Source organism: Stegastes partitus, unplaced genomic scaffold (assembly GCF_000690725.1).
Source record: "Stegastes partitus isolate 25-593 unplaced genomic scaffold, Stegastes_partitus-1.0.2 Scaffold953, whole genome shotgun sequence".
NCBI classification, from domain to species: domain Eukaryota; kingdom Metazoa; phylum Chordata; class Actinopteri; family Pomacentridae; genus Stegastes; species Stegastes partitus.
The window spans coordinates 58,702-69,873 of record NW_007578684.1 but is presented as its reverse complement, the minus strand read 5'-3'; the positions used below and the strand labels follow the sequence as shown (position 1 = coordinate 69,873).

The following is an 11,172-nucleotide window of genomic DNA, read 5'->3' as shown; positions in this document are numbered from 1 at the left end:
GTGAATTATTTTGAAAGATACTTCTTTTAATTTATTATTTATCATATGTCTAGTTGGCAAGTTCCAAATCTTTTCCCTGTCAATATTATTAATAAAGCTGTTCCAATAAGACACCCCATACGATTCCTCAAATATTAGAGATTTCTGCTTTTCAAAAAACATATTAATGTGATTAGCTAAATACACATGTCGATGTGTAACATAAATATAGCAAATCAATTTAATATCTGGCTACTACTCACCAAAAATCGCAGATCTGTGTCTCTGAATTTACGATTTCAAATTGCCCGCCGAGGACTTCCGGGAACTATCTGAACTCTTCGAACTTCGGCTGTCTCTTATGCTTTTATTTTGAAGCGGAGCGGAAACGGAAAATGCGTGTATATTCCACAAAACGTTTGTTTCCGGGGTTTTGTACCCGCCGTCTGAGCACGGTTTAAGGCATACGTGTGCTATTGAATTACTGTAAATCTTGGAATTGCAGTTTTTGTAGCTACAAAAAAATGAATACGGTTCTGTCGAGAGCGAACTCTTTGTTCGCCTTCTCCCTGAGCGTCATGGCGGCCTTAACTTTCGGATGCTTCATCACCACAGCGTTCAAAGACAGAAGAGTTCCGGTGGACATCCACGTCTCCAAAGTGATGCTGTAAGACTCGTTTGTAACAGCTGTTAGTAGAACGTGGTTTTGCACAGTGTCCCAGCTTCGTTACGTTAACTGAGTGTTAGAACACAGTGCAAAGACATTTAATGCGAGACGTTTTCATGCTAACTCTGTGTGTGAGGAAGTCAGCCTGCAGGCCTTCAGCAACTGTTGGATCACATTTTACAGTAGATATACAGAGCTGGGGTGTTGTTTTCAATATTTACTCTTAAACTGCACGCATACAGAGTTGCGTTTGACGGTAAATATTTTCAGGAGTACTGGTGAAGAACATTCACCTCTCCAAGGCAGTCTTGTAGATGAATCGTAGCAGCTGGACTTGCTTGAGTTCCTTGAAGACGTTTCATCCAAGAGGCTTCATCGGTTCTGACTGACTAGTTGGGAGTTCCAGATACTTATAGCCTTAAAGAGCCATTTACACCTGAGTTTGGGTTTCAATTGGGGGTTTGTTGCTCCCTCTCCCTCGTTATGTGAGTCCTTCCTGCCACAATGGGGTTCGTTAGGGTCTTTTATAACTAGGTGTGAATGTGGTTTCATCTTCCTGGAGAGACAGGTGAGAGGTGATGCCTCAGTCCTCCACCGCTGTTGCTGGTTGGTCTTTCCAGTTTGACACAGATGGCTTCTTTCACTCCTGTCTCAAACCATCTGTTCTCCCTGCCCAAAATCTGTACATTATTGTCTTTAAATGAGTGTCCTTTGTCCTTATTTTGAGATACTGATATTTTCATAGGGGCTGCAAGGTGACTCGGTGGTTAGCACCGTTGCCTCGTAGCTAGAAGGTCACTGGTTCGCATCCCAGTCAGGACATCAGGATCTTTCTGTGTGGAGTTTGCATGTTCTCCCCGTGCAGCGTGGGTTCTCTCTGGGTTCTCTGCCTTCCTCCCACAGGGTCCAAAAACATATTAATTGGTGATTCTAAATTGTCCATAGGTGTGAGTGTGCTTGGTTGTCTGTCTCTAAGTGTAGCCCTGTGATGAACTGGTGACCTGTCCAGGTGTCCCCTGCCTTCACCCGGAGTCAGCTGGGATAGATTCCAGCCCCCCATGACCCTAGTGAGGATTAAGCGGTGTATAGATAATGGATTGATGGATGTTAGCAAATTAAATACTTCATAGTGCATGTGACAGACTCTTTAACATTTCTTGGACTCAAAGGTTATTATTTAATTTCAACAGACTATCTTGTGATGCATTTAATTTGTTCAGTACAAACTGTGCAACTCATCTTTCTCCATCTCCCTTCTTTTTCTATTTACAACAGGAAGAACGTGGATGACTTTACTGGACCCAGAGAGCGCAGCGATCTTGGTTTCATTACCTTCGACCTCTCAGCTGATATCCTTTGCAGCAGGGCTCCTCGGTTACACGTGGTGAACAGTACATGTAAGATGAAAAAGAAACTTGTTAACCCTCGTCTGGTAGGTTTTGTTTTGTAGTAAATCAAAGGTCAGTTATTTGGAACAAATTGTTAAATAAATGCATGTGGTTAAAAGGTCTCTTTTAGTCTCCTGTATATGTTTTCAATAGGTACTCTTTAATTTCCTGCATAGGCAGCAACGTCTGATGTTGGGTGTTTTCAGGAGTTAGGTTAACACACTGTTCAGAAGTTTTGGGCATTGAAACTAAAGTGCAGATGCTTTCAAAAATAACGTCATGAATGGTCTTTGTCAGTAAACTTCACATAAGGGGCATTAAAAAGAAAACTGTAATACAGTATAAACATGTGAGAGGATGCTTATCTCCTGGGTGTTGTGGGGCACATATCTGTTCTTTTGTTGGTTCTTTAACTTTTCCCACATTTGCAGCCAATTTTTGACTGGAATGTCAAACAGCTGTTTCTCTATCTGTCTGCTGAGTATGCCACAAAGATCAATGTAAGTAATAATCGTCATAGAAATGTTGTTGTTTAATTATTTTTTTGTTAAGAAGAGCACGTAAAAGTAGCATTGGTGGTATAAGAAGAAAACATTGCCTTGAAATGAATCTGGCTTATGAATAACATTCAGTTGAAGTTACCTTTTAATTTTGTGATCCTCAGTGCATATCTTCATTTGGCAAGAGCATGTTATGATTCATAGTGAGTTATGGCCATAAAAAGATGTACAATGAGTAATAAATATTCAACCGGGTTCTGGGAGGGAAACCAACCGCCTCAGCTGGTTAGGGTGAGGGAAGACCAGAGAGTGAGAGAGAAAATGGGTCGTGAGAAACAGTATTTAATATGAATATTTGTGCAGATCATGGGTTTACAGTTTGCTTGTTGATCGATGCACATTATCAGTGACAAATAAACTAAAGGTGAATATATGTGTGTATTTATCTACTTGTGTCTGTGCATGTGTGTCAGTCTCTGAACCAGGTGGTGCTGTGGGATAAGATTGTTCTTCGAGGCGAAAACACCAAACTGAACCTCAGAGACATGAAGTCCAAATACTTCTTCTTTGATGACGGGAACGGACTCAGGTTTGAAAGACATTCACACGGTTGTGTTTCCATGATGTCAGAAGGCATTACACTGACTTCCCATTCATTACCTCAACCCTACAGTTAGGCTCACATCATCTGGTTCTTTCTGCATTTGAGTTTGTTGGTAGGGGGCGGGGCTTATAAATTAGCCACCTTGAGAAAATAGGGCAGTTTTGGCTCCAGTGGTAGAGTGAGTTGTCCACTAATCATAAGGTCAGTAGTTTGATGCCTGGCCCTTTGCATTCTGAACAAATAGAAAAAACATCTCACCTAGAAAGCCATTTTAAAGGTTCATTATCTCCAGAAATATAAAGCTCCCATTGCCACTATCTGCCTGAAATATCCAGCAATTTAGTATTGCCATTTTTCAAAGATAACCAAAGCATCAGATATCACACACCTTAGTTTTAGCCTCCCCACTCTTACAAGGTCTTACATTTCCCATTACCCTACTCATTCCCACCTTTAACGAGAGCTTCCTACCCACATTCTTCCCACGTAACGCCTGTGAATACCATTCTAGTATACGTGGGGCTAATTTGTGTGGTCTGCACATTTCCCCTGTGTTATGGAATGTGATTGGCTGACTGTCCTATCTGTCGTGTCTGCAGGGCCAATAAGAACATCACTCTCACGCTGTCCTGGAATGTTGTTCCCAACGCTGGAATCCTGCCCCTGGTTGCTGGAAGTGGACACATCAGCCTCCCTTTTCCAGAAGCATACGAGACCACCAAGAGCTACTAGACCAAGACACACGTCCAGCTTGCTTCGATGTGCCCTACGCTCAGACCGATGAAACAAGATTAGCAGAAACATACACTGGTGTTGTAAATGAGTTTTTGGTTTATAATAAAAGTTGAGACTGTTGAAGTCGAAAGTTGAGATCGCTGTCCTAATGATTTTTAAATCACGATAGCAATTCAAGTGTTGACAGATAAACAGTTCACCCACGTGCAGGCACAAATATATGTCGACTGTTTGGAAAAAGCCGCTTTTAGACCTTTCATAGGTCCACACTTCCATGTCTGTTGTTTTTGTTAGCAACATCTGAGTGAGTAGACTCATGGTGTATGTCAGAATATTGTGTTTGTGTTTAATTAGCAGAATGGTTAAGAAAAAATATTCAGGCCTGATATCTTCTGAGTGACGCAGCACGGTCACTGCTGGAGACTGTGAGGTGGTCGAACTGCAGCTAAATAAGACGTGAATACAGCCAGGGCCCACGGAGCAACCCAGACCTCAACATAGAGTACTTTTTAGAGTAAATCTAATGTTTCAGTTTTGTAAATTATACACGCAGGAACAGAAACTATTCACATTTAATTCAGTTCTCACATTGTGCAATATTGTCTAAGGTAAACATAAAAATAACATATATACACACACATGGAATCCTCAGTTCAGGAACAGAATAGCACAGCGTTCATCACCAACAGCTACTTTGTTCAAGTTCAGTGAACAAAGGTAGTTCCATTGTTCTTCTTTCCATATTTTTGACTCCATTTGCACATTGTATCAGAAGACGTTGTGATTTTAGGACCGAAGGACTTCCAGATTGGTGAAGTTTAATGCTTTTGTTGGCCGCCTCCAGGTTTGGTGCTTGTCATGTTTCTGAGAACAACCGAGGGTGAACGTATGGAAAAACACATCTGACAAGGCATATTGTCCTCTGTCACAGTGCGCTGCAACAATGTGTTTGTCAGTCCAGGCGCTGGATGAGCTTCTCCTCCATCATACAGTAGAGGGCGACATGGGACAGGTCAGAGATGAAGGCGTCACATGCTCGCCTGCTGACGCCCGTACAGCCTCTGAGGTCCAGCAGAGTCAGTGAGGACAGACGCTTCAGGTAGGACAGACAGCCATCTGTCAGCTCATTGCAACCTAGACAGACAGATGGACGTAATTAAAGCATTTTAGTTTTTTCATGTAATTAATACAATCAGGAGTTGGATCAAATGGCTCATGAAAAATAAGGTGGTCCAAAGACAGCAGGATACAGTTGTTAAAGTACCAGAAATCTTTTGTTGCCAAGTAAATGATCAGACTCCGTATCAGCAAATACTCAGTAATCTGTCAATATCAGTCAATAATGGTCAATAATTTAATAACCTTATCAGGTTGTAGTCAAAGCTGTACTCCTTTGTAAGAAAGGGTGAGTAAGTCATCAAATGAACATGCTACCAAAGCACAAGCTAGATTATAAACGGTGTGGCTGTGCTCACCTGCCAGTGTGAGCTCCGTGAGGTTGTTGCGGGTGTGAGTCCCGGCTGCTGCCAGCAGAGCGATGGAGGAGTCCGTTATCTCCTTGCAGTGAGCCAGGTCCAGCCTCTCCAGCTGGGGCATATGACGCTGCAGAAGCCTCAGAGTGGACTCGCTGACATCCAGACCAGACAGGCGCAGCGTCACCATGTTCCTCAGCCTGCTACGCGATGACTCCAAACCTATGGAGACCGAGGCAATGGTCACTTGAATTGGAAAAGCCAGTTTTGGAGATTATGGGCTGTGTTTTGGTAAAACTGCAGCACAGTGCAGATTGCCACTGTTGCCAGTTTATGGAGTTTTATTAACACCTAATCTTAGAGACACGGATGAAGAGATGTACTTTCTACATAGACCAAAATCTTCTAGATATTTTTTAAAGTTTAATTTAGTGAAATTTAATTATTGTGTTATTTGGCTTTTAAAACAACAACAAACAAGATATTTATCCCCCAAAAAAGAGACTTCCAAGTGAAAATGGATTTCAACAAATTAATGTCAATTAACTAAAAACATAAAATCAGTGATGACAAATATTCACCTCTTTGAATTCAGAATTTAGACGATGCACCTTTGGAATTACAGCGCTGAGCTGGTATGGAGAGGTCTGAATCAGCCTGCACATCTGGATACTACGTCTCATTCTTCTTTGTGAAAGTGCTCAAGCTTGGATTGAGGTCTGGGCTCTGACTCAGTCACTTCCAAACATTCCCTTAGTTGTCTTTAAATTATTTCTGTGTATCTTTTGGATAACTGTCTTGCTGAAAAAACAAATCTCTTAAGTCACAGTTCCTTTGCACACTAAGCGTCTTTCAGTTGACTCCACATCGTCTGGTGAACTTTGGTTGACATTTAATATTAACTTTTTTTCCCCTAATAGTAGTTTTCTCTTTTCCACTCTTCCATAAAGCTGTGGCTGGTGAAGGACAGGCAACAGTTATGCAGAGTCACTCCTGTATCAGCCGATGAAGGATGAGGATGCCCTGCTCTAGGCAGGTTGATAAATCTGCCATGTTCCTTGTGCTTTTCAATATATACTGAAAAATGTTCACATGTATGGCAAAAAGTAATTTATCATGACTAGACCCTCCAGAGACAGGTGTCTTTATACTTTAAGACACATTAAATGCACTCAGATGATCTCCATTTCACTAATAGTGTGACTTCTATCACTAATTGGCTGCACATGTGCTAAACTTAAAAAGGGGTGAATACTTAAAAGCAATCTCTTATTTTACATTTTAGTTTTAATTTTAACATGGAGGCCTAATATTTTGTACAGTCTTGTCCAAAAAGCCAAATAAAATCGACCATAATTCCATGTTGAAAAGCAATATAAAGTAGTAAACCTAAAAGTAGGGTAAACACTTGTTATGCACAGTATGACAGAATGTAAGCCGAAGCACACTTTTCTGCTGCTACTGACCAGGTGGGGTGGTGATCTCTTTAATCTGGGCATCTTGCAGGCCTTCACACCAGCGCAGGTCCAGCAGCCTCAGGTGGGGCAGAGTGGGAGACACCAGCGCTGACAGACAGGACCAGGAGAGACCGGTCACCCTCAACTCCCTCAGACCTAAACACACGAGAAACATTGAGAGAGACAACATAGCAGGACATGTAGGGACAACGGGGTTTGTGTGCCTTAGTGTGTTTGTACCGGGGAGCCTGGTGAGCAGACAGTTGAGCTGTCGTTTGGCCAGGGGTGTCCAGGACAGATCCAGAGAGGTGGGCTGGCGTTTAATGATGCCTGCCAGGGCCTGGTTACTGAGCGGGCTGCACCGACTCACATCCACATGGCTCCACAGACGTTTGTCACAGCTCCTACACAGGACAAGTTGACAGACTGTGTCAGAGCTCTGCATCTTATCCAGCAGCAAAGAACGCGATCAGCTCATAGACTTGTGTACCCATGTGTGTTTTGTTTGCAGAGCAGAAGTGTGTAACATACCACTTGTACCAGGCCTTACAGACGGTCATGCACGCCAGCAGCTCAGCTCTGTTCAAGTATTTGAACACAGACACCCACACTTCCTTCTCCCCTACTCTTTCATTCCCTGCATCTTTAAAGGATGGCAGAGACAGCAAGGATGGAGGAGACAGGGAGGAAAATGCAGGAGGAGCAGCGGCCTCCTGTTCATCTGAAGAAGATGCAGAACGAGTCCTGGTGCTTCTGTCACCACCACTACCGCGCAGACGAGGCCTAAGAGAACACCAACCAACACAGTATCACAATTAGTTTGATGATCTGAAACATCTAAGTGTGACACTTATGCAAAAATAGAAGATATCTGCAGGGGAGCCAATACTTATATACCACAGCACCATAAGTGTGTAAAGGGCTTTGTGATGTTTTAAGGTTTTACATTTAAAAGACGGCCATGTTTAGTGTACGTAACCCATGGTGTCTTAAATTGGACTAGGTCGTCTATTAAATAATCAAATAGCAGTTTCTATCAAGAGTGGCAACATGAATGTACAACAGTCAGCCACAAGAAGAAAAAAAACACCTGCATAATCTTGCATAGGTCCCTCTTGTGCCACCAAAACAGTTTTGACCCACTGAGGCCTGGACTCCACGGACCTTTGAAGGTGTCCTGTGGTATCAGGCACCAAGACGTTCAAAGCAGATCCTGGAAACTGCAAGGCAGGACCTCAGTGGATTGTACTTGTTTTTGTACTTGTACCCACTGCCATCAGGGAATACCGCTGCCAGGAAGGGGTGTACACGGTCTGGTATATTGTTTAGGTAGGTGCTACATGTTAAAGTAACATTCCCATGGATGCAGGACCCAAGGCACCCATAAGCATCAAGCTGTGATGCACTGAATGTTCAGATATCCTTCTGCTATAGTCAGCATTAAGGTTTTCAGCAGTTTGTGCTACAGTAGGTCTTCACACAGCTAGCCTTCGCTCCACTTGGTGGCCAGTGTGCCTTGGGCACCCATGACCCTGTTGCAAGTTTAACAGTTGTCCCTTCTTGGTCCAGTGTTGACAGGTGCTAACCACTGCATCCCAAGAATACCCCAGAAGACCTACAGGTTTGTACAAGCTGTCACCCAGTTGCTTAAACATCATAATTTGGTTATTGTCTAAGTTCTTTACACTGCCAATTTTCCTGCTTCCAACACATCAAATTCAAGGACTGCCTGTTTTCCTGGTGCGTAAGACATCCCACAGCTTAACAAATGTCATTTTAACGAGATAATCTCTGATATTCATTTCACCTGTCTGTGGTTTTATTTGTTGTGTAGGACCTGTGTATACATTTAAATGAACCATGAGGTGAGCTCTACCTGCCAGGTCCTCTTGGGGTTACGCTGTCAGCTATGAAGTCGGTGCCCTTGAGTCGTGAAGGTTTTGACAGCGCAGTCTTCCTCTGGATGAAGCCCTGTTGACCGCTACTACCCACTGCAGCTGTTCTTGGACCCATGGCTGCTTCTAGCTTTGGAACTATGGAACCTGGGAAGTAAAACACGCCTGTTATATTTACTTCACAGTTCAGTTACGGATTGCATGTAGACTAGAGAGACCAGATTTAATTTGTTTACACACAAATGTTGGGTTTGAACTCTTACCAGATTGTCTCTTGGCTTTGTGGGGGTGCTGCAGAGTGACAGTCAGGTAGGAGCCACTCAGCAGGTCATCATTTAGATCAGACACCAGGAGGACTGGCGGTTCAGGATCTGAATCCCACCGCCCATCCTCCTCCACCTCCTCCTCTTCCTCTTCCTCCTCTTCATCCTCCAGCATGTCCATCTCCTCCTCCTCAGGTTCAAACTCCTGCCCTTCGCTGTCTTCATCTTCATCCTCATCGTCAGTCCTGTGCCTCCTCCTGCGTCGATGAAGATGTCGTTCTTTGTCTCCATCTTCACTGTCGTCCTCTTCTTCATCATCGTCATCGTCGTCGTCGTCATCATCGTCGTCGTCATCGTCTTCGGAATCCTCAGAGTCATCTCCTCTACGCTGCATCCTGGAGCCTCCTCGCAGCCTCACTCCTCGCCCCCTCCGTCCCCCCTCCCTCATGCCCATCCCTCGCTTTAACTTAAGCATAGAGGAGGAGCCAGGAGTCACCAGCACTCCTCTGCTTCCTCTGTGGGCCGGGCCTCCTCTCAGCAAGCCTCTTCTGTTGGCACTAAATGCCCTCCTGGAGGAGTGGCTCCCCCCACGGGCATGCAAAGACATCTTTCTTTTGTGAGATGCTGCAAAGACGGAGGTGTTGACAGATGATCAGAGGGCTGACAGCTCATATCGCACTACAGACTGTGACAGTAAAAAGTTTAAGGTGCCTTATTACGATGATATAGTATGTCCAAATTGTATGCTTACTGCTTAAGACTGTATATACTTTGTGAGGGCAGCTGGAGTACAAATTAAAGAGAAAAAAAGTGTGCTATTTGGAACGTAGCCAGAATGTATTCCCTCAGCTGAGAATCTCCATCACGCAGAAATAATATCGTCAGGACAAGCATTGGTAAAACGGTGGTGCTTCACAGACAATCTCCTCTGAAGCTGGTTTGTTGTGTAGCATTAGTTACCATGGTGACCTTGCAAGTTTAAAGAGAGCCACCGTTGTGACACTGAAACTCTGGCTTTAGGCTCAACATAGGCACAAGCACAATAAAGATATGTAACATTGAAATCAAGTAGTATTTTTCCCCCCTTTTTTTAATGTATAAAGAGTTTTTTAAAGGAATATAAAAAAGGGTTCGAGTACATTGTTTAGCAGACAAACCTTCATCATCATCATCGCTGGCAGAGTCATCTCCATCGCGGCTGTGTCGCTGTCGTCTGTAAATCTTAGCCATACGAGCGTCCAGCAGAGAAGAAGCTTTCCTTTTCTGGACACGAGAAGGAAGGAAGGGTAGGAAGAATTATTGTTTTTTGTAAAAGACATTAACTAGAAGTGCATTCAGAATTAAACTCAACATCTTAACACTCACCATTGGAAGGCCATCACCTCTGTCACCTTTAGACTGTAAAGGAAAGAGTAAAAATGTCACTACCACAAATAACGGACAGATAAATCTTAAAAGCCTACGTTCGCTCTTTTGAGATTTGGCTGACAGACTTGGCTTTGCACAAATAAACGTCTTGCATCACTTCCAGTTCTACAACCAACTTAAAAGAAAAGCATCTGAATGCACATCACAGAGCAGTAATAAAGATCCCACTGTAAGCCTTGAAAACAATCAACGTATACGGTTGCATAAAAAAAAAACATTAGATATAGTTAACGAGCCACAAAACACGGTGAAGGGAGAGAACTCAAGTAAGCTGTACTGTCATTAAATATTGCCCCAAACTATCACACTACGCCACCACACTTTTCATTATGGACCAGACAAACAAAGAAAGAAAACAACTGAATCTTACACTGTGAGTACGAGTTAGTTACTAAGACTAGACTTTTCTGAATTACAATTCCACTGTAAGAGGCCATCTCCCTGGCATCGGAATCTGACCGTCATCATCATAACTGACATATTTAAACACTTTTGCTTCACATAAACAAAAGGGACGTTGAAACACAAGCATTGCATTTAAGTGAGCACTTCAGACAAGTTGTAGAGCTTGAATAATAAATGGAAATGCGATCACACAACACAATGAACAACATACTCCTGTCATTTCTCATAACTGTCAGTTATATCTCAGGACAGTCCCTGTTCCATTTCCTCTATTTTGCATTGGAAGGCAACAGTCCAACATTAGCTCTCTGAGGAGGAGTACACTCACAACACATACACTTGTAGAGACTGTGTCCAATCCTGGTCCTCGAGGGCCACA

General features: G+C 43.2%; 2 protein-coding genes across 3 annotated transcripts in view; one reads left to right on the top strand and one right to left on the bottom strand.

The window, feature by feature from the left end:
• The first annotated feature begins 371 nt into the window (after positions 1–371).
• Positions 372–4,008, top strand: spcs3 (signal peptidase complex subunit 3). Its single transcript, XM_008294281.1, has 5 exons — positions 372–646; positions 1,922–1,995; positions 2,458–2,534; positions 3,008–3,123; positions 3,738–4,008. The coding sequence occupies exons 1-5, from the start codon at positions 504–506 to the stop codon at positions 3,868–3,870; spliced, it is 543 nt and encodes a 180-aa protein (XP_008292503.1). The 5' UTR covers positions 372–503; the 3' UTR covers positions 3,871–4,008.
• Positions 4,009–4,427: 419 nt separating this feature from the next.
• Positions 4,428–11,172, bottom strand: part of kdm2aa (lysine (K)-specific demethylase 2Aa) — an 18,908-nt gene continuing 12,163 nt past the window's right edge. For both annotated transcript variants that reach the window (XM_008294278.1, XM_008294277.1), the window contains exons 17-25: positions 10,326–10,358; positions 10,118–10,223; positions 8,961–9,584; positions 8,679–8,844; positions 7,334–7,585; positions 7,043–7,206; positions 6,812–6,958; positions 5,349–5,567; positions 4,428–5,007 (exon numbers count right to left, since the gene is read on the bottom strand). In XM_008294278.1, coding sequence (XP_008292500.1) covers positions 4,826–5,007; positions 5,349–5,567; positions 6,812–6,958; positions 7,043–7,206; positions 7,334–7,585; positions 8,679–8,844; positions 8,961–9,584; positions 10,118–10,223; positions 10,326–10,358 — 1,893 coding nt within the window. In that variant the 3' untranslated portion in view covers positions 4,428–4,825. The remainder of the gene's footprint in view (positions 5,008–5,348; positions 5,568–6,811; positions 6,959–7,042; positions 7,207–7,333; positions 7,586–8,678; positions 8,845–8,960; positions 9,585–10,117; positions 10,224–10,325; positions 10,359–11,172) is intronic.

Excerpts from the sequence above, each read along its gene's own strand:
- spcs3 (XM_008294281.1), top strand. The coding sequence starts at position 504 with ATGAATACGGTTCTGTCGAGAGCGAACTCTTTGTTCGCCTTCTCCCTG. Across the intron at positions 647-1,921 it reads CACGTCTCCAAAGTGATGCT|GAAGAACGTGGATGACTTTA; the intron begins GTAAGACTCGTT and ends TATTTACAACAG. Across the intron at positions 3,124-3,737 it reads GATGACGGGAACGGACTCAG|GGCCAATAAGAACATCACTC; the intron begins GTTTGAAAGACA and ends TCGTGTCTGCAG.